This window comes from Dendrobates tinctorius, unplaced genomic scaffold (assembly GCF_039654945.1).
Source record: "Dendrobates tinctorius isolate UK_male_01 unplaced genomic scaffold, ASM3965494v1 ptg000144l, whole genome shotgun sequence".
NCBI lineage: Eukaryota > Metazoa > Chordata > Amphibia > Anura > Dendrobatidae > Dendrobates > Dendrobates tinctorius.
The window spans coordinates 11,259,169-11,286,346 of record NW_027361811.1 but is presented as its reverse complement, the minus strand read 5'-3'; the positions used below and the strand labels follow the sequence as shown (position 1 = coordinate 11,286,346).

At 48.2% G+C, this 27,178-nt stretch overlaps 1 protein-coding gene across 1 annotated transcript in view; it reads right to left on the bottom strand.

Moving 5' to 3' along the window:
- GKAP1 (G kinase anchoring protein 1) overlaps positions 1-25,426 on the bottom strand; it is a 65,704-nt gene extending 40,278 nt beyond the window's left edge. Inside the window, exons 1-4 of the mRNA XM_073546026.1 lie at positions 25,223-25,426; positions 23,865-23,952; positions 18,872-19,092; positions 8,171-8,311 (exon numbers count right to left, since the gene is read on the bottom strand). Coding sequence (XP_073402127.1) covers positions 8,171-8,311; positions 18,872-19,090 — 360 coding nt within the window. The 5' untranslated portion in view covers positions 19,091-19,092; positions 23,865-23,952; positions 25,223-25,426. The remainder of the gene's footprint in view (positions 1-8,170; positions 8,312-18,871; positions 19,093-23,864; positions 23,953-25,222) is intronic.
- Positions 25,427-27,178: the final 1,752 nt, after the last annotated feature.

The following is a 27,178-nucleotide window of genomic DNA, read 5'->3' as shown; positions in this document are numbered from 1 at the left end:
GGAGACAGACCGACTCTAGAACCCAAGTTAGGTCCAATAGAGGCTCATATAGAAGCCCCCACGGCCAGGGTGGGAGAAGCAAAGGCTCCCTGTTTGCGTCAACCTCTAGGTCTATGAGGCAATGACGCCATAACTATCGGGGGAAGACTTCGCCACTACGCAGTAAATTGGGCCCGAATCAGCCACAACCAGTGGGTCCTCAGAACAATCGCTGAGGGCTACAGTATAGAACTTTACTCCCCTCCCCCCGACAGATACATTGCCCCCACCTTAGTCCCGGTGGACTCCGCCATGTGGTTAGACATACAAGGCATGATCAGGTCAGAGGTTATAGTACTGGTTCCTCTGACAGAAAGGGGAAAGGGACACTACTCCTTCCTGTTCTCCATTGCAAAGCCATCCAGCGAAGCCCAGACTATTATAAATTTAAAACCTCTAAATGCCTGGGTCAAGTACAAGTGGTTCCAAATGGAATCTATTCGGTACGCAATACAGCTAATAGGGACGCTGTCATGTGCACCCTCGACCTGAAGAGTGCGTACTATCAGGTCCCTATCCATCCCTCATCCCAAAATCTACTAAGATTTGCAGTCAAATTACCAACCCGGACCTGCCACTTCCAGTTCCAATGCCTTCCATTCAGGCTGGCTTCGGCCCCCCGAATCTTCACAAAGCTGGTAGCGGAGGTAGTGGCCTTCCTGAGAAGTCCAGGTATCATCATCATACCGTACTTGGACGACTTCCTCCTGGTGGCAGTATCAAGAAGAAGCGCTCATCCGAGACAGGGACCGGGCAACTACACTAAAGGAGTTCTTCGGCTGGGTGATCAACTGGCAAAAGTAAGATCTCATACCAGAGTGCCGGAAGGTCTTCCTTGGAGTTCTCCTAGACTCACAAGACAGGATATCCCTGCTACCAAGGAGCAAGCAGAAGATTATTCAAGACAGAGTCGGGGACCTCTTGAAGCATCGCTCCTCCATAAGAGGGGCAATGGAGGTTCTAGGCTTAACGACGGCTTGCATTCCGTGCGTCAGATGGGCCCAGTTCCAATCGAGACCGTTACAGTGGCAGATCCTCGCAGTATGGGACAGAAGTCAGGCTTCTCTCGACAGACCCATAAGGCTGTCAGGACTAGTGAAGAAGTCACTACGGTGGTGGACACAGGCCAGGAATCTCCAGGTGGGCGTATTATGGACAACCTCTCCATACGTGGTACTCACCACAGACGCCAGTACGTGGGGATGGGGAGCCCACGTAAAAGGGAAGATCTTCCAGGGGAGATGGCCGGCAGAAATCGAAAACAGATCCTCCAGCTACAGGGAGCTCTACGCGGTCTGGGAAGCTCTCCGGCGGAACCGACCGATCCTGAAGAATCGACATGTCCGGGTATTATCCGACAACATAACAGCAGTGTCATTCCTGAAGCACCAAGGAGGCCCCAGGCACCCACCTCTCCAGGCTCTAGCAGGGAGAATATTCTCCTGGGCAGAAAGAATAGTCCTCTCAGTAACAGCAGTCCACCTAGAGGGTTCCCAAAATGTGGTAGCGGACTACCTAAGCAGACAACAGGTCTACCCGACAGAGTGGGAACTGAACGAGGACATTTTTCATCAACTGTGTCAGCATTGGGGGACCCCCAGTATAGACCTGTTCGCAAATCGAAGAAACGCAAAAGTCTCCAGATTTTATTCCCTGAACCCGGCAGACCACCCGGAGGGTGTAGACGCCCAGAGCCAGGCCTGGGAAGAACCCCTCTCTTACGCGTTCCCTCCACTAGCGCTCATACCAGCGGTACAAAGGAACATCCGCAAGGACCGCGCAAAGGTGATAATGGTGGTTCCAAACTGGCCAAAGAGAAGCTGGTTTCCCCTACTAGGAGCTATGGCAGTGGAAAGCCCAGTCGAACTTCCTCTGAAGAAAGAGGTCATCCACCAGGGCCCGATCCGCCACCCGAATCCAGCAAGGCTTCACCTCTCAGCTTGAATCCTGAATGGAACATCCTGAAGGCAAAAGGCTTATCAGATCAGGTCATAGCTACCCTACAGGCCAGCATGAAACCAATTACGTCCGCAAGATACCAGAAGATTTGGAAGAGATTCTGCCTGGGCGGTGGCAGGTACCCCTGACCTCCCTAGTATCTTAAACTTCCTACAGTCAGGGTTTAATAAAGGTCTTAGGCCCAGTACTTTAAAAGTCCAGATTTCGGCCTTAAGCGCCTACTTCGATTACCCGTTAGCTTCTCATCCCTGGGTAATAAGATTCATAAAGGCCACGCAGCGTCTTCTCCCCACGATTAGGCAGCTCACCCCGCCTTGGGACCTTGGTCTGGTGCTTAGGTTCCTATGTAGGGATCCCTACGTCCTCAATGAAGAGATGACTATCTCAACTCGCACTTGCAGAACGGCCTTCCTTGTAGCCATTACCACGGCCAAGAGAATAGGGGAAATCCAGGCTTTATCCACCAGAGACCCGTATCTCCAGATTAGAGAAGATCGTATAATCTTGAGATTAGACCTGGGATTCGTTCCAAAGGTAGCCTCTTGCCAAAATATAAACCAGGAGATAGTGTTACCATCCTTCTGTGACAATCCCCGTAATGAGAAGGAACAGCGTCTTCATTCACTGGACGTGAGACGCGCGGTTATAGACTATTTAGAGGCCACCAACAGTTGGCGTATTGACCCAAATCTATTCGTCCTTTTTGGGGGTAAAAATAGGGGGAAGAAAGCCTCTAAAGCAACCATCGCCAGATGGATTACTTCAATAATCGCAGACGCCTACCAGGCTGAAGGCGCGAACCCGCCAGATAGGTTAAAGGCCCACTCGACAAGGGCAGTATCGGCCTCATGGGCTGAACGGGCGGGAGCCTCAGTTGACCACATCTGTAGAGCAGCAACCTGGGCCAGACTTAATACATTCTGCAAGCACTACAAGCTTGAGGTGCTAGCCAGTCAGCAGACCGCATTTGGGAGAAAGGTTCTCCAGGTGGTAATCCCACCCTAGGGAGGTGCTTTGGTACTCTCCATGGTGCTGTCAGGGGGACGTCCTGGAAAATAGGTATTAGACCTACCGATAATGATGTTTCCAGGAGTCCATCCTGACAGCACGGGTAGTTCCCTCCCTGTTATGTTATATTATGTTATGTCATATGCTGTAATATGATTGCATCATTAAAAATTTACGTGCATTATCCACGCTGTGGTACTTGTTAAATCACTGAGGGAAATGGGGTGGGATGGAGCCTTTTAACCTCTCGTGTGCTTTTCCTGTCCCTGCAAGGAGGAGGAATCATAGAATCGTAGAGTTGGAAGGGACCTCCTGGGCCATCTGGTCCAACCCCCTGCTCAAAGCAGGATTCGCTAAATCATCCCAGTCAGATGTCTGTCCAGCCTCTGTTTGAAGACTTCCATTGAAGGAGAACTCACCACTTCTCATGGCAGCTTGTTCCACTCATTGATCACTCTAACTGTCAAAAAGTTTTTTCTAATATCTAATCTGTGTCTCCTCCCATTCAATTTCATCCCATTGCTTCTAGTCTTTCCTTGTGCAAATGAGAATAAAGTTGATCCTTCTACAATGTGACAGCCCTTTAGATATTTGTAGACAGCTATTAAGTCTCCTCTCAGTCTTCTCGTTTGCAAACTAAACATTCCCAAATCCTGCAACCTTTCCTCATAAGACAGGGTTTGCAGACCGGTCACCATTCTGGTCGCTCTTTTCTGAACTTGCTCCAGTTTGTTGATGTCTTTTTTAAAATGTGGTGCCCAAAACTGGACACAATTTTCCAGATGAGGTCTGACCAAAGAGGAGTAGAGGGAAATAATGACTTCACGTGATCTAGACTGTATACTTCTGTTAATACATCCTAGAATTGCATTTGCCTTTTTTGCTGCTGCATCACACTGTTGACTCATATTCAGTCTGTGATCTATTAGTATACCCAAGTCTTTTTCACATGTGCTGTCACTTAGCCCTATTCCTCCCATTCTATATATGCTTTTTTCATTTTTATTGCCCAGATGTAGTACTTTGCATTTCTCCCTGTTAAAAACCATTCTGTTAGTTGCTGCCCACTGCTCCAGTTTATTTAAATCTTTTTGAATCCTCTCTCTCTCTTCTCTAGTATTAGCTATCCCTCCTAGCTTTGTGTCATCAGCAAATTTAATCAGTTTACCCTCAATTCCTTCATCTAAATCGTTGATAAAGATGTTGAACAATACAAGTCCCAGGACAGAGCCCTGTGGTACCCCACTTGAGACATTCTTCCAACTGGATGTGCAGCCATTTACGAGGACGACGTCCTCCATGGTGCTGTCAGGATGGACTCCTGGAAACATCATTACCGGTAGGTCTAATACCCATTTTCTTCCTGGTTCATCCACACACCCTAGACTATACACTTGTAGATGTGCCCCCCATCCAGTTGCGCTTGCATCTGTTGTAGTATCGCTTATCGGAGTTACCCAGGGAACCCCTTCTGATAGATTTGCTCTAGGTCCGGTTACATTTAGCAATGCACCAGCGATCCCGACAACGATACGACCCGGTCAGGATCTCTGGTGCATCGCTAAATGGTTGCTAGTGAGCTGCCAAACAGGCATATCTCACCAGCGACGCAACGATGCTCGGCGGTCGTTACCTGTCACACGCAGTGATAATGACGACTTCCTCCTGCGTCCATGAGTCGCTCGTCGGCGCCTGCAGGATGCCAGCGAGAAGAAAACGGCCCAGGAAGTTCTTGTGCGATCACAGATATCCAGGGGGGGGTCGGAGGCAAGTGTCACATGTGGTGAGACCGCTAGCGATATCTCTGTTGAGTCACAAAATCGGTGACGCTTTAGCGATATCGCTACGTGTAAAAGGCCCTACCGCCACAGCATGGAGTCTGTTGATGTTAAGGAGAGATTTATTTTTCTTTCCAAATGCCCTACTAATCGCTTTTTCTCTCTCAACACTTCTACTGTAGTTGACGGGAATGGAAGAGAGCCCATAATACTGCAGGGATATATGATGCCAGGGACCCCACTAAGGACATAGCCCTCCTAAGAGGCATGTTTGGCCTGTTTACTGAAAAGCACACCAAGGACATTATCCTGTGTTTCTTCTCTTCTGGATCTCATCTGGGTAGTCAAGGCCAAAATTATATCTAGAAAAGGTTTGCACTTTTAACCTTGATTTTTCCAGATTTAACAGCCATCTCATCTCTGCCAAGATAGTCCTGAGTCTTAGAAGTTAGGTGATGCAGTGCTCTACTGACCTCCCTATAATGAAAAAAAACATCCAGGTGTAACAGGCTAGGTGGTGGAACCAATGTGCCGTGACACAAGGAAAGCCTGGAGGGGTGCACTAGGTACCTCACCAAGTCTGACCTAGGACACACGGCAGTAGACGACACCGCGATTCGAGGAGAGACGAAGGAGGTGGGCCAGGTGCTACACCAGGACAGACCTTGGGTAGATGGCAGCTGACCCCCAAAAGACTCAAGGCAGGGATGGCAGACTGGGCAAGTACAGACAGGCTTGGCTGAAAGAGTAGCTGGCACAACTAACACAGGTACTGACGGCCACAACAGGTATATTCATAGACAGGTGTCGGCAGGCACGGCTGATGGACATGCAGGTAGGTGGGCACGGTTGATGAGCAGTATGATACCAGTACTTGGACCTGAGAATTAGCAAGCGCGTTAGACTTACAAACACCGTTGCTCAGGCATGTCCATGCTGGAAGAGGTGCCTGAAATAGTAGGAGTCCACCAGCTATTGACTGGGGACATTTTAGGGAAGTGCACGTGCCCCCTCCAAGCACAGTGCCCTAGACAGGGGCCACGGTGGTGAGTAAATTGTCCTCTGCCGGGGAAGGAGGACAGGAGGAAGAGACGCCGGCGCTACATATGGGATGATCAGCATGGCTTATTCTCGAATATGAGCCATCATCTCTGCCACAATTTTTGAAAATACCCTTGGCGCTACAGAGGCCAAAGGGTAGGGCTCTGAATTGAAAAGGTCTTTTGTCCCCTCCCATGGATAGAGCCACTCTTAGATAGTTCTGATGGACTACATGAATTGGAACATGGTAGTATGCATCTTTCAGACCCAATACCACCATGTAGCAATCTGGGAACAGAAGTCTTATTACAGTCCTTATTTATTCCATCTTGAAGGGACGATGAATCAAAAAACAGGATTAACAGTTAACATTTTTTTAACGACATAGTGTCAACCTCCTAGTGACAGCAGCACACACCCATGGTTCCTGTGTCCCCCAATGAAGGTTCCGAGAAAAAGATTTTACGGTAAGCAACCAAAAATCCTGTTTTCTCTATTGCTTCATTGGGGGACACAGGAACCATGGGACGTCCTAAAGCAGTCCCTGGAGAGGGAGAAAAAACAGGTACTTCATTCAGGTCAGAGAATTCACCACTGCCGCCTGCAAAATTCTTCTACCTAGGCTGGCGTCCGCTGAAGCGTAGGTATGGACCTTATAGAACCTTGAAAAGGTATGAACAGAGGACCAGGTGGCTGCCTTGCACAGTTGCATGGCTGATGCTTTATGATGCAACACCCAGGAGGCACCCACTGCCCGGGTAGAGTAAGCCTTAATACCAGAAGGAGGCACTCTTTTCTTAACCCGGTAGGCCTCCAGAATTGCCATTCTGATCCAGCAGGCGATTGAAGACTTAGAGTTCGGCAGGCCTCTTCTCGTGCCATTTGGAACGACAAAAAGCGAGTCTGTCTTCCTGAAGGGGGCGGTCGTAGCCAGATAGACCCTTATCGCCCTGACCAGGTCTAGCTTATTCAGACAGATCGCTCCAGAGGATGCGTTGGAGCGGGACAAGACGAAAGACGAAGGAAGGATTATGTCCTCATTTAAGTGAAAGGCGGACACCACCTCGGGAAAAAAGGAAGGGGGAGGCTGCAAAACAACCTTGTCTTGGTGAAGAATCAAAAAAGGAGGGCGACACGAAATAGCCGCCAGCTCTGAGACAAGTCTGATAGAGGTGATCACGGTGGCTCAGTGGATAGCACTGCAGCCTTGCAGCACTGGAGTCCTGGGTTCGAATCCCACCAAGGAGAACATCTGCAAGGATTTTGTATGTTCTCCCCGTGTTTGCGTGGGTACTCCGGTTTCCTCCCACATTCCAAAGACATACTGATAGGGAATTTAGATTGTGAGCCCCATCGGGGACAGTGATGATAATGTGTGAAAAACTGTGAAGCGCGGTGGAAAAATAAAAGAAAAGGTGATAGCTAGAGTTGAGCGACTTTGGTCGGATCGGGTTTCGTGAAACCCGAATGAAACAAAATAAGTTTCAGATGAAACTCGTCCGACTAGAGCAAAACAAAGTCGGAGTTTCGTCCGAAACCCGACCCCAATGCAAGTCAATGGGAAATAAAAGTCGGACGAAACTCCGACTTTTTTTGCTCTAGTCGGACGAGTTTCATCTGAAACTTATTTTGTTTCATTCGGGTTTCACGAAACCCGATCCGACCAAAGTCGCTCAACTCTAGTGATAGCTACAAGAAATACCACCTTCTAGGACAAGAAGGACATGGAAACCTTCCGGAGAGGTTCAAAGGGAGAATCTCTTAAAGCTTCCAGGACCAGATTGAGATCCCATGGGGCCACTGGAGACCTGTATGGAGAGGCTGCATTCTCTACTGATGCCGCTGGCAGGAACTAGTCTGTATTTATAATGCTACTCTTCCCTGCTTGTTACTTTCATCTTTGCAGCGAGCGATGGCATCTGATCAGGCGCCAGACATATAAACTGACTTTTCGATTATATGTTTGGCCTCTGGTAATTCACTGGTGATTTACTTAGGTAAGCTCAAAAAGTTATCAGTAGAAATGAGGGGAAAGATTAGCAGGACTCCTGTAGTCAGCCAGGTAATTAGTCTCTGGCTGCTAGGGGTAAGCTCTCAGATTCTTTTAGCCTCCAGGATCCTCAGCTCAGCTTTGGATTAGCTAGGGCTGGCGGGACATCATCTGTGTGTCATTCTGCAATGATGAACTTTTGTCCATGTGACAACCCCAATATTTAGTTATATCAGTGAAGCTGTATATGTACACTTGCTTTTACTATATGACCTTTCGGGTACAAGATATTTTCAATATTGTAAATACAGAGAACCAAGAATGCTTATGTGAGCATGGCCTTATATTCAGGTACCTGTTCATCCTTCTGTCGCCACTGCTGCCAATCTTCTTCTTGAGACTCCTTAGGCAGGTTGTGTACTGTGGAATTCTGCTGAGACCCACCACTGGTGTGTGAAGACTTTTGTGGAATTTTCTTAAAGGCAAGGTTCCGGAGCTGTAAAATATTAAAAAGGAGAACATGAAACTTTTCTTAAAGGGGAAATTACCAACTCAGACATGTATGGCATATCCATAGGATATGTGGGGGAATCACAACTTTATTGAGAAATGTGTCCCATCTCTCACTGGTGTGAATGAAGAATAGAACATTGGATACAATTTCCTCTTCATTCCCAGCAATGCCAAATGAAACCCCATTCTAAAAGAGAAAAAAAAAGCCATCTCCACAATGTAGACATTTTGCGGATTTTCTATAAATGACCTGGAAAATGGAAATTACAATATATAGCATATAACTTTAAAATTTCTACTGTATAAGATCAGTATTTCCGATGCTCAGCTTTTTAATCCCTTTGCACCATCCACCGCCAGGTGGTTAAAGCCAACCAACATATAGTACAATTAAGAGCTGAGCAGACACTATATCTACAGTCCATATAAAGGAGGACAGAGTTGCTTCTACTCTAACGTTTGCCCTGCAGAGAGCATTATATTCTTGTGTAGATATTCCCCCCTCTTTCCACTTAATATAAATTTCTATTTTTCCTTTTTAACAAGTGATTACCGTATTTTTCGGATTATAAGACGCACTTTTTTCCAAAAAATTTTTTTGGGAAAATGGGGGTGCATCTTATAATGCGGATATACCTTACCGACCAAGGTGGAGCAGGGTTCCAGGGTCGCTGCTGAAGGAGGCAAGAGTGGCGCGTTGCTGCAAGCCGCAGGCTGGTATGAGAGGGGTGTTCCGATGTGCGCCACTGCGGGTGAAAATACCTGCATTGCTCTGTGGTGCGGAAGGGCTTCGCCGGCATTTTGTGAAAGCCCAGGGCCCCCCGCATATCCATTACTGTGATGTGGTGGCCTCCATGAAAATGGCCGCCAGGGGTGGCACATGCTCAGATTGAGATCTCGGCATGAGGATGGGGAGGAGGTGGGATGGGGTCGAGTGCACAAGTGGTGAGGTGTGATTTGGAGAGAAGATGAGCAAGCTCCCCTTCAGTGATGTTAGATAGGGAGGTTATGGGGTTTGGGCATTGGTCTGGTATACAAAGGGGTTGTGGTGGTTGAACAATGAAGACTTGCCGTGTTTGGTCTTGTTTTTGAAGTGTGTGGCAAAGTCCTCAGCAGAGACTAGGGAAGTTGGAGGGGGCAGTGGTGGGCAGAGAAGGGAGTTAAAAGTATTGAACAACTGTTTAGGGTTGTGGGATAAGGAAGATACAAGGGATGTAAAGAAGGCCTGATTAGCAGAGGTGAGAGATGATTTGAATGCAAGTGTTGCTTGTTTGAGTGCAGTGAAGTCGTCTTGAGAGTGCATTTCCTTCCAGCGCTGTTCAGCAATTCTGGATGCTTGCCGAAGCTTTTTAGTGGTGTTATTGTGCCAGGGTTGTCTATTGATTCGTCGCACTCTGTTATGCATGACAAGGGCGACCGAGTTGATGGCTGATGCAAGAGTGGCATTGTAGAAACTAGTGGCAGTGTCTGTGTCGTGAAGATATGGAGGACAGTGGTAGAATAGAGTCAGAGTGTGTGCAAGTGTCTAGGTGTGCGAGGTTTCTGCGGAGGTGCGCATGTTGCTGGACATGGGTGACAGGTGAGGAGGACAGGGATGAGAAAGAGAGTAGATGGTGGTCAGATAGAGAGAGGGGAGGTTGTGAAGTTAGAAAGAGAGAAGACGGGTGAAGACCAGGTCTATTGTGCGTTCGTCTGTGTAGGTGGCTGAGGAGGACCACTGAGTAAGTCCAAAGGATGAAGTAAGGGACAGGAGTTTGGAAGCTGACTGGTGGGTGTCAATGGGGATGTTGAAGTCACCCATGATGATGGTGGGAATGTCAGCAGAGAGAAAGTGAAGGAGCAAGGTGGAGAATTGGTCAATGAAGGCAGTGGTCGGGCCCGGAGTTCGGTATATGACAGCTACATGGAGGTTGGAGGGAGAGTAGATGCGGACAGAGTGGACTTCAAAAGAGGGGAGAATAAGGGAGGGAAGAGATGGGATTTGGTTGAAGGTGCAGTTGGAAGAAAGGAGAAGGTCCACTCCTCCACCATGTCTGTTGCCAGGGTGAGGAGTGTGGGTGAAGTGGAGGCCGCCCTAACACAGCACAGCAGGGGAGGCGGTGTCAGAGGGTGTCAGCCATGTTTCAGTGAGGCCAAGGAAGGAAAAAATTGTGAGAGGTAAAGAGGTTGTGAATCATATGGAGTTTATTGCAGACGGAGCGGGCATTCCAGAGTGATCCAGAGAGGGAGCAGGGTGGTAGGCGTGAAGGGCAGATTTGAGGGAAGATTTTGGGTGTTTATATTGGGTAAGGAGCGATAGAAGGGGGCAATAATGGAAGGTATGAGCTGTGGGGGTCCAGGATTGGGAGATATGTCGCCAGCAGTGAGGAGAAGCAGAGAGAGGCAGAGCAGGTGGGAGAAGGAGAGTTGGCGACATGTTTTGTGTTTTATTAGGAGAGATCTGAGGTTGAGGAGCAGGTCAGCGGAGGAGGTCAGGTGGGGAGGCAAGAAGGGAAGAGAGATTATTACTTGGGTAGAGGGTGCTGGGGGTTTATGGATAGCGAAGGAGAGTGAGGATTAATGGCGCCAAAACCGTTAGAGCGTATCTCAGCATGATGAGAGTAAGTGTACAGGAAATAGAAAGAAATTTAGTACATTTAAACACAGTGGTTATAGTCGCACCTTCTGGTCACTTCTGGGATATTTCTGTTGTTACCCTTAACCCCTTTCTGCCATTAGACATACTATCCCATCCATGTGCCCTGGGACTTAATTCCCAAGGACGGGATAGTACGTCTAATGCGATCAACGGCGCCCACTTGGTGAGCGCCGCTGATCGCGGCCGGGTGTCAGCTGATTATCACAACTGACACCCGGCACAATGTGTCAGGGGCGGTCACGGACCGCCCCCGACACGTTAACCCCTTGTACACCGCGATCAAACACGATTGCGGTGTACCAGGGGTTAAAGGGAAGCATCGGCAGGGAGGGGGCTCCCTCCGTGCTTTCCTGAGCCCCCCACGGCAGCGCAATGTGCAGCGCTGCTGTGGGGGACTCCTTCCCTACAGGCCCCCGGATCCAAGATGGCGACGGGGGCCTTCGGGGGCCTGTAGGGAGCTGACTTCCTCACTGCCTGCAAAGCGCAGGCATGAGGAAGTCTGCAGAACTGCCTGTGACAGATGTCACAGGACAGTGATGTCCCACCTGGGACTATGTAATAAAGAAAAAAAGAAGAAAAAAAAAAAAAAAAAGTAAAAATAATTTTTAAAAAAATTGCTAAATAAATTAGTTAAAAAAAAAAAAAATAAATAATAATAATATTCCATAATAAATTCATTTTTTGAAAAAAACCCAAACAATAAAAGTACACATATTTGGTATCGCTGCGTCCGTAGCGACCCGCCCTATAAAACTGTCCCATTAGTTAACCCCTTTAGCGAACCCCTTAAAAAATAAAAAACGAAGCAAAAAATAATGATTTATTATCATACCACCGAACAAAAAGTGCAATAACGCGCGATCAAAAAGACACATATAAATATCCATGGTACCGCTGAAAACGTCATCTTGTCCCGCAAAAAACGAGCCGCCATACGTCATCCGCAAAAAAATAAAAAAGTTATAGCCCGCAGAATAAAGCGATGCAAAAATAATTATTTTTTATATAAAATTGTTTTCATTGCAAAAAACCGACAAAACATATAAAAAGACCTAAATGAGGTATCGCTGTAACTGTACTGACCCGAAGAATAAAACCGCTTTATCAATTTTACCGCACGCGGAACGGTGTAAACGCACCTCCCCAAAAGAAATTCATGAAACGCTGGTTTTTGTTCATTCTGCGTCCCAAAAATTGGACTAAAAAGCGATCAAAAAATGTCACGTACCCGAAAATGGTATCAATAAAAAAGTCAACTCGTCCCGCAAAGAATAAGACCTCACATGACTTGGTGGGTCAAAATACGGAAAAATTATAGCTCTCAATATGTGGTGATGCAAAAACTATTTTCACAATAAAAAGCGTCTTTTAGCGTGCGACAGCTGCCAAATATAAAAACCGCCATAAATAGTAAATCAAACCCCCCGTTATCACCCCCTTAGTTAGGGAAAAATAATAAAACTAAAAGAAAATGTATTTATTTCCATTTTCCCATTAGGGTTAGGGCTAGGGGTGTGTTGGGGTTAGGGTTGGAGTTATAATTGGGGGGTTTCCACTGTTTGGGCACATCAGGTGCTCTCCAAATGCAACATGGCGTCTGATCTCAATTCCAGCCAATTCTGCGTTGAAAAAGTCAAATGGTGCTCCTTCTCTTCCAAGCGCCCAAACAGTGTTTTACCCCCACATATAGGGTATCAGCATACTCAGGACAAATTGCAAAACAACTTTTGGGGTCCAATTTCTCTTGTTACCCTTAGGAAAATAAAAATTTTTGGGCAAAAATATGTTTGTGGAAAAAAATGATTTTTTTATTTTCACGCCCTGGCGTTATAAACTTCTGTGAAGCACTTGGGGGTTCAAAGTGCTCACCACACATCTAGATAAGTTCCTTAGGGGGTCTAGTTTCCAAAATGGGGTCACTTGTGGGGAGTTTCAATAGTTTAGGTACATCAGGGGCTCTCCAAACGCACATGACACCCGCAGACCAATCCATCAAAGTCTGCATTCCAAAACGTCACTACTTCCCTTCCGAACCCCGACGTGTGCCCATACAGTAGTTTTCTCCCACATATGAGGTATCAGCGTACTCAGGACAAATTGGACAACAACTTTTGGGGTCCAATTTCTCCTTGTACCCTTGGGAAAATGAAAAAATTGGTTACTAAATGATCATGTTTGTGGAAAAAATACGATTTTTTTTATTTTCACGCCCAGGCGTTATAAACTTCTGTGAAGCACTGGGGGGTTCAAAGTGCTCTCCACACATCTAGATAAGTTCCTTGGGGGGTCTAGTTTCCAAAATGGTGTCATTTGTGGGGGGTTTCTACTGTTCTACTGTTTTGGTACATCGGGGGCTTTCCAAACGCGACATGGTGTCCGATCTCAATTCCAGCCAAAAACGTCAAATGGCGCTGCTTCCCTTCCGAGCACATGACACCCGCAGACCAATCCATCAAAGTCTGCATTCCAAAACGTCACTACTTCCCTTCCGAGCCCCGGCGTGTGCCCATACAGTAGTTTTCTCCCACATGTGGGGTATCAGCGCACTCAGGACAAATTGCACAATATCTTTTAGGGTCCTGTTACCCTTGAAAAAAATAAGAATTGAGGGTGAAAAGATCATTTTTGTGGAAAAAATATGATTTTTAATTGTACGGCTGTATGTTATAAACTTCTGTGAAGCACTGGGGGGTTCAAAGTGCTCACCACACATCTAGATAAGTTCCTTGGGGGGGTCTAGTTTCCAAAATGGTGTCATTTGTGGGGGGTTTCCACTGTTTTGGTACATCAGGGGTTTTCCAATCGCGACATGGTGTCCGATCTCAATTCCAGCCAATTTTGCATTGAAAAAGTCAAACGGCGCTCCTTCCCTGCTGAGGCCTGCCATGCGCCCCACATAACAGGTATCAGCGTACTCAGGACAAATTGCACAATAACTTTTGCAGTCCAATTTCTCCTGTTACCCTTAGTAAAATAAAAAAAATTGAACCTGAAGTACTTTTTTAGTGGAAAAAAGTTAAATGTTCATTTTTTTTTTTAAAATATTCAAAAAATTCCTGTGACGCACCTAAAGGGTTAATAAACTTCTTGAATGTGGTTTTGAGCACCTTAAGTGGTGCAGTTTTTAGAATGGTGTCACTTTTGGGTATTTTCTATCATATAGACCCCTCAAAGTGGCTTCAAATGTGATGTGGTCCGTAAAAATAAAATGGTGGTGCAAAAATAAGAAATCGCTGGTCAATTTTTAACCCTTATAACTTCCTAACAAAAAAAATTTTGGTTCCAAAATTGTGCTGATGTAAAGTAAACATGTGGGAAATGTTACTTATCAAGTTTTTTTGTGTGCCGTATCTCTGTGATTTAAGGGCATAAAAATTCAAAGTTGGAAAATTGCGAAATTTTCAACATTTTCGCCAAAATGACTCTGAGTTTATAACAAGTTACCGTATATACTCGCGAGTAAGCCGAGATTTTCACCCCCCCCCCCGCTTATATGCGAGTCATATACACCAGGGGGACAGCGGGGGAGGGAAAGCGGGGGTGTCAGATCATACTTGGCCCCCCTGGCGCGGTCTCTGCAGCCCCCCTGCTTCTCCCACGGTCTCAGGCTGCTTCCTTCAGCGATCACGTGGTACCGCTCATTAAAGTCATGAATATGCGCATATTCATGACTTCAATGAGCGGTACCACGTGGTACCGCTGAAAGAAGGAAGAGCTGCCGGAGACCGTGGGAGAACACAGGCGCTGCAGAGACCGCTCCAGGAGGGGGTAAGTATCTGCGATATTCACCTGTCCCTGCTCCATCGCTGCACGCTGTTCTGTCCTCCGCGTTCTGTCTGTGACGTTCAGGTCAGAGGGCACGATGACGTAGTTACCGCGCGCCGCGCCCTCTGCCTGAACAGTCACTGACAGAGGACGCGGAGGACAGAGCAGTGCGCAGCGATGGAGCGAGGATCAGTAAATATCGCCAGTGCCAGGGTCCTGAGCCAGCGGTGACACCGGCACCTGTCCCTCATAGCACGTCAGTGTTCCCACCTGCTCAGGACACTGGCAACTGGCCCCCAGCGACGAGAGGCGAGTATGTCTTTTTTTTTTTTTTTTTTTTATTTGCAGCAGCAACATATGGGGCATAATCTATGGAGCATCTTATGGGGCAGCATATGGGGCATAAACTAAAGAGCATTTTATGGGGGCATAATCTATGGAGCATTTTATGGGGCAGCATATGGGGCATAATCTATGGAATATCTTATGGGGCCATAACCTTTATGGAGCAGCATATGGGGCATATTATTCTATGGAGCATCTTATGGGACCATTATTAACCTTTGTGCAGCATTATATGGGGCGTATTTTGTATGGACTCAATTAATTGAGTATTGTCTCAATTAATTTTACTTTTATTGGCATCTATTTTTATTTTTGAAATTTACCAGTAGCTGCTGCATTTTCCACCCTAGGCTTATACGCGAGTCAATAAGTTTTCACAGTTTTTTGTGGAAAAATGAGATGAGGTCGGCTTATACACGAGTATATACGGTAACTGCACATGAATCAGGCCAGGTGTGAACAGGAGGGAGGGGCAGCAGGGAGACTGGTCACAGACACAGGAGTGGATTAATTAGAAGTCAGAAAAAGAAATTCCCAGCTACCTTTACTTCCTCAAACTCATGAGGGAAGTGGAGGTGTTTTTTTCCTCAACATTCATGGCCAACACTCAATAAAGACAAAGTATCGCTTGGAGCCTGATGACAGCGGCTGATCATATGTCAGCAAATGATACATATAAATGATATTTCCAAACACCAACAATTTATCAAATAGAAATATTTAATCTGTTTCCAAGCACTTTATTATGTGTCAGAGAGATTACTTCTGTCCGGGTATATGGCATAGAAAGAGTAAGGGATCTCCCACGAGGAAGAGACATAAGGCGGCTAGAGAAGCATTTTGGATTTTTAATCTAGGATCAAGATTCCTTGTTGGTTTGAATCTGCGCCGCCATTTTATGTGCCATTACTAGGTATTTCATGTTAATGATTTTTTTCTATTTCTTGTCTTATTTGTATTAGAATGTATTTTAGTTTATTTTGGATTACCATATATACGCCAAGATTTTCAGCACATTTTTTTGTGCTGAAAATGTCCCCCTTGGCTTATACACGAGTCATTGTCCAAAAAGCCTGCAGGGGAGGAGAGTGGCGGAACAGCGGCAGGAGCCGGCGGCTGTGGCATCATACTCACCATCACTGCACATCCCTGCATCTCTGTTGTCCTGATGCAGCAGCTCCTCCCCTGTGCTGAGTGGTCACAGGCATGGAGCACCTATTCATTACCTTAATAAGCTGCTGCGCCGGGACAACGGAGATGAAGGGACATACAGCGATGGCGCGAGGACGGGGGGGGGGGGGGGGGAAGAGTCACACACAGCAGGACGGGGGGGGGGGGAGCCACACACAGCAGGACAGGACGGGGGGGGAGCCACACGCAGCAGGACAGGGGGGGAGCCACACACGCAGCAGGACAGGGGGGAGCCACACACGCAGCAGGACAGGACAGGACGGGGGGGGGGGGGGGGGGAGCCACACACGCAGCAGAACAGGACAGGGGGAGGTGCCACACGCAGCAGGACAGGGGGGGAGCCACACACGCAGCAGGACAGGGGGGAGCCACACACGCAGCAGGACAGGACAGGACGGGGGGGGGGGGGGGGGGGAGCCACACACGCAGCAGAACAGGACAGGGGGAGGTGCCACACGCAGCAGGACAGGGGGGGTGGAGCCACATACGCAGCAGGACAGGACGGGGGGGGGGGGGGGCCACACACAGCAGGACAGGACGGGGGGGGGGGGAGCCACACACAGCAGGACAGGACGGGGGGGGGGGGAGCCACACACAGCAGGACAGGACGGGGGGGGGGGGGAGCCACACACAGCAGGACAGGACGGGGGGGGGGGGGAGCCACACACAGCAGGACAGGACGGGGGGGGAGCCACACACAGCAGGACAGGACGGGGGGGGGGAGCCACACACAGCAGGACAGGACGGGGGGGGGGAGCCACACACAGCAGGACAGGACGGGGGGGGGGAGCCACACACAGCAGGACAGGACGGGGGGGGGGGAGCCACACACAGCAGGACAGGACGGGGGGGGGGGAGCCACACACAGCAGGACAGGACGGGGGGGGGGGGAGCCACACAGCAGGACGGGACGGGGGGGGGGGGGGGGAGCCACACACAGCAGGACAGGACGGGGGGGAGCCACACACAGCAGGACAGGACGGGGGGGGGAGCCACACACAGCAGGACAGGACGGGGGGGGGGGGAGCCACACAGCAGGACAGGACGGGGGGGGGGGGAGCCACACAGCAGCAGGACAGGGGGGGAGCCACACACGCAGCAGGACAGGGGGGGAGCCACACACGCAGCAGGACAGGGGGGGAGCCACACACGCAGCAGGACAGGACGGGGGAGCCACACACGCAGCAGAACAGGACAGGGGGGTGTGGAGCCACATACGCAGCAGGACAGGACAGGGGGGGGGGTGGAGCCACATACGCAGCAGGACAGGACGGGGGGGGGAAGCCACACACAGCAGGACAGGCCGGGGGGGGGGAGCCACACACAGCAGGACAGGCCGGGGGGGGGGGAGCCACACACAGCAGGACAGGACGGGGGGGGGGGGAGCCACACACAGCAGGACAGGACGGGGGGGGGGAGCCACACACAGCAGGACAGGACGGGGGGGAGCCACACACAGCAGGACAGGACGGGGGGGGGGGGGAGCCACACACAGCAGGACAGGACGGGGGGGGGAGCCACACACAGCAGGACAGGACGGGGGGGGGAGCCACACACAGCAGGACAGGACGGGGGGGAGCCACACACAGCAGGACAGGACGGGGGGGAGCCACACACAGCAGGACAGGACGGGGTGGGGGGGGGAGCCACACACAGCAGGACAGGACGGGGGGGGGGGGAGCCACACACAGCAGGACAGGGATGAGGAGACAATGCATACGCGGCTTATACTCAAGTCAATAAGCTTAGGCTGGTTTCACATTAGCGCTTTTGTGCGCAGCGCATCGTGCGCACTGCGCACCTATGTTTAACATGACGTGTGCATGGTCGTGCGCACACTTGCGTTTTTGTGCGCATGCGTTTTTTTGTCTTTTGCGCCAGGCGCACCAGACGCAACATGCTGCATTTTTTGGTGCGCCCTGTCTCGGCAAAAAAACGCTTGCGCACGGAATTTGCAAAAAAAAACACATTGAAGTCTATGGGAACGCATGCGTGCGCATGGTCTTGCGCACGCTTGTGTTTTTTTGCGCATGCGTTTTTGAGTTAAACAAGTCTAGAATGTTCTCTAGACAATGGAAAAAATGTCACACCTAAAAACGCATGTGCATAAAAAACGCACACGCATGCAAAAACGCATGTAAAACGCAAGCAACGCTGCGTTTTGACGCATTAGCGTGCGCATGACGCTAAAAAAAAACGCGCGTTTGTTTTGCGTTTTTCATTGTGGTTTTTATGCGCCCGATGCGCTGCGCAAAAAAACGCTAATGTGAAACTAGCCTTACCCAGTTTTCCGTGTCAAAATTAGGTGCCTTGGCTTATACTCAGGTCAGCTTATAGTCTAGTATATACGGTAGTTTTAATGTCATGTAACTTATCCTTTTGGATTCATTTATTGTGGATTTAGGGTAAATGGGAAACTTTTCCCATCAGGTCTTTAGGAAGAACGCTGTTAAGAGTTTGAAATGCGTCGTTTCCTGAGCCTCACCTTTAGTACTGAATGTCATAGATCTTTTAAAATGTTTGAATAAATTTCACATGTTTTAACATCATCGAGAAGCTGGATCACCTTCTCACACACTACTAACACCCATCATACATGTGTACCTCATTAGCCTCACTCTGTTGTTGTTCCTTCTTTTTCCTCCTTTTCTCCCTCTTTTTCTCATTTGCATTGTTCTTTCCACCCGCAGCAGGTCCTCGCAGTTTTCCTCCACTGCGGCTGCCCTTTGTCTTCTCAGAGTCAGAATCACTGCTGCTGTCTACCTTCAGCAAGGCAAAGCGGGAGGCAGTGGTGGGGACGAAGCTCACTACAGCGGAAGCCATTACTAGAGAGAATAGCACCAAAAAAAAAAAACACAACTGCATCATTATACTTCACTGTGGCATAATGCTGAAAATACAAGACATGTTGAGGAAGCCCAAGAGTAAATAGACACGTCAGCACGGGATCACAGCTGATTCTTTTTGTGAGATAAAACATTTCTTTTTAAAACATGCAGGGAAACGCTTTATCTCACAGAAAGAATCAGCTGTGATCCCATGCGGTCATGTCGGTATACTCTTTTGCGTCCCCCCTGCCCAGGAGCTGTGGTGTGATCAGACCATGTTCCTGCACGGTCGGACACAGCCATTACACAGTACACAGCAGGGGCACATTTATAAGATTATCTCAGCACAGGAACATTTATTTTTAACACATCCAAATAAATGAGTTTTTTACCTCAGTATCTGTACGCCAATACCAGGAGTGGGTGATAATACAGAAGTGGTGACGTGTCTCTATTATACTTTTCCTCTGATTGTTCCACTCCTGGTTTTGGCTTACACATACTGATGTAAAATACTGACCAAATACTGAACCTGTGTAATTGTAATGAAATGTAATGAAATTGTAATGCTGCAAATCACAAATAAGCAACGTGCGCAGAAGACTTCAGAATTGTCATTCACTTGGCTGGCAGCAAGAAAACCCAGCAGGGTTTTTGACAAATCTGTTCAGAAAAAAATGTGACAAAAATGTGACAAATCCACATATTGCGCATATTTTTTTTTTTTTTACCAAATGGTCAGACTGGCCTAGAAAAAAAAAAACACACCAAAAAAACAGAAAGTCATACTTCCCTTACCAATTCCCTGCCATTCCCATTCAGACAACACCTGTTCCTGCCCCTCCCCGTAATCCATGTAGTGTAGCGGTAGCACACTTACGCAGTGATGAGGCAGAGACCCACAAAGTTCAAACACAAAACTCCTTTAATGTGTTTCTTCACAGCATTAAATCACCAAATTCACACAAGTGTATATAATCTCAGTGCATAGTATTAGTGTCCATTTCACCGCACTACATACTACACAGCATCCTTATGTTTAGGGTACCGTTACACATAACGATGTCCTAGCGATCCCACCAACAATCCGACGTGGATGGTATCGCTGGGACATTGTTAGCTGATCGCTGGTGAGCTGTCATATAGACAGCCCCTCCAGCGATCAGGAGCAGCGAGCAGGCTGGTTACCAACGTAAACATCGGTTTTCTAAGGGCTGCGGGGCCCTTAGAAACCCGATGTTTACCATAGATACCAGCGTGCACTGCAGGCAGGGCGGAAGGTGGAGGCAGAGCAGCGCACAGACACACGCGTAACTCTGCTATCTGCTACTCCGGTCTGACAGACTGGAGTAGCAGATAGAGCTACTCCGGTCTGTGCGGCGCTCTGCCTCCACCTCCCGCCCTGCCTGCAGTGCACGCTGGTATCTATGGTAAACATCGGGTTTCTAAGGGCTCTGCAGCCCTAATAGGTACCGATGTTTACATTGGTAACCAGCGTGCAGCATCGCTCGTCGCTGGCTCCTGCTGCCACACGCAGCGATGCGCGCTGGCCAGCGGGAGACCAGCGATGAAGAAATGGCCCAGGCCGATCCAGCACGATCAGCGATACCCCGCCGGGGGGAGGGGAGCAGATCGCTGCTGGATGTCACACACAGCGATCTCGCTGGAGAGATCGCTGATGTGTCACAAAATCGGCGATCTCGCCAGCGAGACAGCTGTGTGTAACGGGCCCTTTACAGTCACTAAACACGCTGGACTTCCCTTTGACCAGTAGCTGTGGGCGACTGCAAAGCCGTGTCAATGTCTCTTACTCACAACCGTACACGGCCTTTGATATCATAAGGATTACAGCTGGATTCCATATCCACCTGTTTGCAGCCATTAAACATGCTGGTCCACCTTCGGGCACAGGACAGTCTACCTCCGGTTCACCTCTGGGTACAAGACAGTCCACCTCCGAGACCAGTCACCGTGGACTGCAGCACCACTGTGTACGCTGTGGGTGCCAGGCCTATTGGCTCCGCTCTGTCCTGTGTCTCTTCACACAGACAAAGCTCTGCAGAGCCTCTGCTCTACACGCTCACCTACATCAAACTGAAACTAGCCCTGACACACCCAAACCCTTTCCTGCAGGGCTTTTAACAAAGAAACCTCTGGACTTCATCCACATGGAAAACCTGCAGTCTGTTTCACAACACCATCAAGTTTCCCTTCATCTGCCTTGGACACCAGCATGTTCAAGACTACACTTATTTCTATTATCTCTAGCCTGCGTAGCAGTCACCGCTACACCCGTAACTCGTAAATGCCATGCACTCCTATGGCCATCATATGCCTCCATGCACATCCTGTGGAGAACACACAGCGACCCCCTATCTGTGATATCGGGCACTGCCTCACATGCACTACAGGAAATGATTGGCTGTAGTGGCCACAGGTCTCCGTATAGGGAGAACATCACCTCTGCAGGAAGCACAGTGTGCGGTAGGTTTAAATACATTCAATTACTGCAGCATGGTGCAGGTGTTAGCTCTTACTTGTCTCTGTCTATTTGGAAGTACTAAGTCGGTTAGTTCATTTTCTCAGAGGACTCTTGGAGGATTGATGGCATGACATCTTAGTTGTCTTCTCAAGCTAAGTATTCCACTCGTTTGCCTACCCTCTGTCTTTAGTTGTAGTTGGGACTGAATAGTGCACACCCCATCCCCTCCCTAACCAGGGCCTATTGCTAGGGTCAGGCAGGGATTAGGTTCCTACTCGGAGATAGGTGCAGAACATATACAGGGACGGTTTGAGCTGACGATGATTTTAGATCTGTCTAGGGGTCTCCACTCCCCACTTCCCTAGTGTTTGGGCTCCCACCGTTGTTGTGCATTTACTTATCCTTCATCCAGAGTAACAAACAAATGGAGGGGAAGCTGAGCATACACAACACCACATTCTTCACGACAGGCATAATCTAGACATAGCATGTGGTCTTACCAGTCGGATCCCAGCGATTAGCAAGATATCCCCTTCCATAATGTGGAGGGAATGGTTTACTCTAGCTATCTGTAGTCATAACTGAATATATGTATTACACTAGCTGAAGAGCCCGGCGTTGCCTGGGCATAGTAACCAACTGTGGGTTAGTTATAACAAATTATAATGATTATATTGCACATAAAAACCGTGCATCTAATCCTATCCTGTGTGATACTGACTGCTGAGCCGTGTATCTAATCCTATCCTGTGTGATACTGTGTGCTGAGCCGTGCATCTAATCCTATCCTGTGTGATACTGACTGCTGAGCCGTGTATCTAATACTATTCTGTGTGATACTGTCTGCTGAGCCGTGTATCTATTCCTATCCTGTGTGATACTGACTGCTGAGCCGTGTATCTAATACTATTCTGTGTGATACTGACTGCTGAGCTGTGTATCTATTCCTATCCTTGTGTAATACTGACTGCTGAGCTGTGTATCTATTCCTATCCTTGTGTGATACTGTCTGCTGAGCCGTGTATCTAATACTATTCTGTGTGATACTGTGTGCTGAGCTGTGTATCTATTCCTATCCTGTGTGATACTGACTGCTGAGCCGTGTATCTAATCCTATCCTGTGTGATACTGACTGCTGAGCCATGTGTCTAATCCTATCCTGTGTGATACTGACTGCTGAGCTGTGTATCTAATCCTATCCTGTGTGATACTGACTGCTGAGCTGTGTATCTAGTCCTATCCTGTGTGATACTGACTGCTGAGCCATGTGTCTAATCCTATCCTGTGTGATACTGACTGCTGAGCTGTGTACCTAATCCTATCCTGTGTGATACTGACTGCTGAGCTGTGTATCTAATCCTCTCCTGTGTGATACTGACTGCTGAGCTGTGTATCTAATCCTCTCCTGTATGATACTGACTGCTGAGCTGTGTATCTAATCCTCTCCTGTGTGATACTGACTGCTGAGCCGTGTATCTAATCCTATCCTGTGTGATACTGACTGCTGAGCCGTGTATCTAATCCTATCCTGTGTGATACTGGGCTCCCCCTGCAGTCTTTGTCAGAGGGTGGTCTGTGTTGGCACGGTAATAAATTGTGCAATTTCCAGCATTACAGAAGGACGATAACACCATAGAAATGATAATAATATTAGGCCTCAGTTACCACAACCAACTGTCTACAAAGAAAACTGTTGCTAATAGCAACCAATCACAGCTCATTTTTCATCTTTTATATAGCTCTGGGACAGCGTGGCGAGTTTTGAGTGGCGACTTTTGTGTTTCGGCTTTTATGTTGTGAGGTTGGTGTATGTGTGGTGAAATGTGTGCTGAGGGTGGTATATGTGTTGAAGCACGTGGTAGTGTGTGGCGCATTTTGTGTGTGTGTGTTCATATCCCCGTGTGTGGTGAGTATCCCGTGTCAGGGCCCAACCTTAGCAACTGTACGGTATATACTCTTTGGCCCCATCTCTCTCATTCTTTAAGTCCCCCTTGTTCACATCTGGCAGCTGTCAATTTGCCTCCAACACTTTTCCTTTCACTTTTTCCCCATTGTGTAGATAGTGGCAAAATTGTTTGGTGAATTGGGGTTAAAATTTCGCCTCACAACATAGCCTATGACGCTCTCGGGGTCCAGACGTGTGACTGTGCCAAATTTTGTGGCTGTAGCTGCGACGGTGCAGATGCCAATCCCGGACATACACACACACACACACATTGAGCTTTATATATTAGATAAAGTATAACCAACTAGAGCTGTAAAAAGAAAAATCTGTTTTTATTCTCACCAGTTATCCAATTGCTTGCCTAGAGAAATAAACAGTAGTTTGTCGGTGCTTTGGTGGTGACTGAAAGGCTCAGAGACAAGTTTCCAATCTGGAGAAAGAAGCACAATGTACGTGAGATACAGCACCAAGCCTATCTGTACAGATTTCCTATAGACGGCCCCACACTCCTTCAGCCCCATGTCCACGAGCACAAGGAATATTTATCTTCTTTTGATTGACTGCAGCGGTCACGTGACATTCTGTACATCAGTAGAACAGGGAAGCATAAAGGGCCCAGAGCGGAGGCACGACATTGGTCCAGGAGGTTGCTTTTTAATTCAGCACCCTGCGGTCACTAAAGGGACTGTCAGCGCAAAATGTCCCTTTAATTCTGTGGGGGATTTTTTTTCTTGCAGTGGTGCCAAAAACTCTTTAAGGTTCGTCTACACAGGGCAGGTACACTGCCGGCGGCTTCCTGCTGGCAGTATAGTAAAGTTACAGCAGTGACTATACTACGGGCTCATTCACACTTGCGCATAAATAGGACAAGCGTAATCCGATATAATAACAAAATCAGATTGCACTCGGGCCAGTGTTATTCAGTGAGGCCAGGCAGATCTGGGTGGTTTTTCTCAGCTATACAGTGCGAGGAAAAAACAAGCATTCAATACAGACCATCGTAATCACATCCGACTTTTCCAGATACATTACAGTTCTGCAGCATCAGACATTGCAAATGATTAATAGCTGCTGAGTACGGACACAAATTGTGTGCGGACAGCACACGGAGACAGGTGAGAGAATCGTCCCACTCACCTGGATGAGAATGGGGCTGACTGTTAGACACTAGTGTGAGAGATCACATTCAAGTCTTTAGGTGGGTGTGAAACATCAGACTGCACTTGGATGTCACCTGAGTGCAGACTGATGGAGTAATTTTGCTCTCCAGCTTCTCCACCCCTGTGCTGGGATTCTGACATGGGAGAGAACCGGATCACACCAATGACACTGGGCTGACACTCTGACCCCGGCCTAAATCCCACACTACAGAGGAGTCCGCAGGGCAAACTGACAGGCGCTGGGGCATTAGTTTACGCAGAACATTTGCCATGTATAGGATGAAATCTGCAGCCAGTCCGCAGTACAGTGTGCACGTGTGCCGAGCCCAGGGAGAAGGTGCCCGGCATCCACATTACACGCCCGGGGTGAGGCTGGGCACAGGGGAGAAGGACGGCTGAGAACCGAGCCCACATATTGTGGGAGCGCCGCTTCTCCAGAATGAGCCAGTGTCATGTGGTGCTGCACAGGCCGCAGCCCGCAGTGCCCCGAGTACACGCACCCCGCCCTCAGCCGTGTACCGACGTCCCGCTCTCACTCACCTCAGCGACGGTCCTTCACTCGACGATCAAGAAACTCCCCGCAAGGTAACTAAGACACCGTCCAGACAGCTGCTCTCAGCGGCTACACTCACTACGGAAGCCTGCTGGGGGCACAAAGCGTGAGCGCGAAAGCTCCACCTACTCCATAAGGAGACGCTGGGGCAGACAGACTGTGACGGGGCAGACAGACTGTGACGGGGCCGGGACGGGCGGACTCCGTGTAGAGAGGCTGAAGTTGGGCAATTTTTTCTTTTCTGTTTTTATTAGTTTACCAACAAAAAATAAGCATCACACAATCATAAACCAGAGTGCAGCGAGGTGCCCAGCTTAACAACAGCTACAAAAACCATAAAACTGGCACAAAAATGGGCCTCAAAGTGGGCACTGAAGAAAGGGTTAAATGACTTGGGGCCACTGATCTCACACAAAGAATACACAGATAGTGATGGCCCACAAAAAACCCAGGTCCCTCCTGCCTGGCCCAAATGGGTTCTGGGCATCAGAATTGGCATCAAAGTGGGCAAACAGACCTTTTCCACTGATTTGAAAGTAATGCTTTTAAGGGGTTAAATGATAGGCTGGAGGGTCCTGGGTTTGATGTGGGGCATCACTATCTGTGTATTCTTAGTGTGACATCAGTGGCCCAAAGTCATTTAACCCCTTAAAGACACCAGGTACTTATTCAAATTGACAAAATCGACTGTGTGTCCACTTTGATGCCAGTTCTGATGCCCAGAACCCGTTTGGGCCAGGCTGGAGATCCCCGTTTTTGAGGTGGGGCGCCCTGTTCTATATGTCTCCAGTGTGAGATCAGTGGCCTCCTTGGTGCCCACTTTGATGCCCATTTTTGTGCCAGTTTTATGGTTTTTGTCACTGATTTTACGTGTATTCACATCAGGGCACCTCGCTGCATTGTGGTTTAGGATTGTGTGATGCTTATTTTTTGTTGTTAACCCTATAGAAAACAGAAAAGAAAAAATAGCTGAATAAGAAACCAACTTCAGCCTCGTGTAGTGGTGTATAGAGAGCTGGGGTATGCCGGCATATACAACCTGTGGAGGTATAAAATGTGCTGTATGGAGGTACAGTGGTGTAACAGTATACTACAAGTACTTCTCACTAAGTACAGTCAGGGAAATAAGTATTTGATCCCTGGCTGATTTTGTAAGTTTGCCCACCGGCAGAGACATGAACAGTCTATAATTTTAAGGGTAGGTTAATTTTAACATTGAGAGCTAGACTATCAAAAATAAAAGCCAGAAAATCACATTGTATAAATTATATAAAATTGCACTTTGCAATGAGAAATAAGTATTTGATCCCCTACCAACCAGTAAGAGTTCTGGCTCCTACAGACCAGTTAGACACTCCTAATCAACTCGTTACTTGCATTAAAGACATCTGTCTTTTTTTTGATATTCTGTCTCTCAATGGTAAAATTAACCTACCCTTAAAATTATAGACGGTTCATGTCTTTGTCGGTGGGCAAACTTACAAAATCAGCAAGGGATCAAATACTTATTTCCTTCACTGTATGTCTCTACCAGCTTTGCACATCTAAAATGTTGACCATTGGTCTTTGCACACTCACTCTTGCTCAGTGACATTGGATGGAGGCATCTGTGAACAGCAATTTGAAATTTCAAGTCTTGGCCCAGATTCTCAATGGGATTTAGGTCTGCACTGTGGCTTGGCCATTCACACACGAGTATGCTTTGTTCTAAACCATTCCGTTGTAGCTCTGGCAGTATGTTTACGGTCATGTCCTGCTGGAAGGTGAACCTAGGTCCCAGTCTTTTGCAGCCGCTAACAGGTTTTCCTCTAGGATTGCCCTGTATTTAGCATCCCAACCGCATGATTCTGTCAGCACCATGTGTGATGGTGGAGATGGTGTTTTTTGGGTGATGTACAGTGTTCGTTTTCCACTGCACATGGTATTTTGCATTTAGTCCCAAA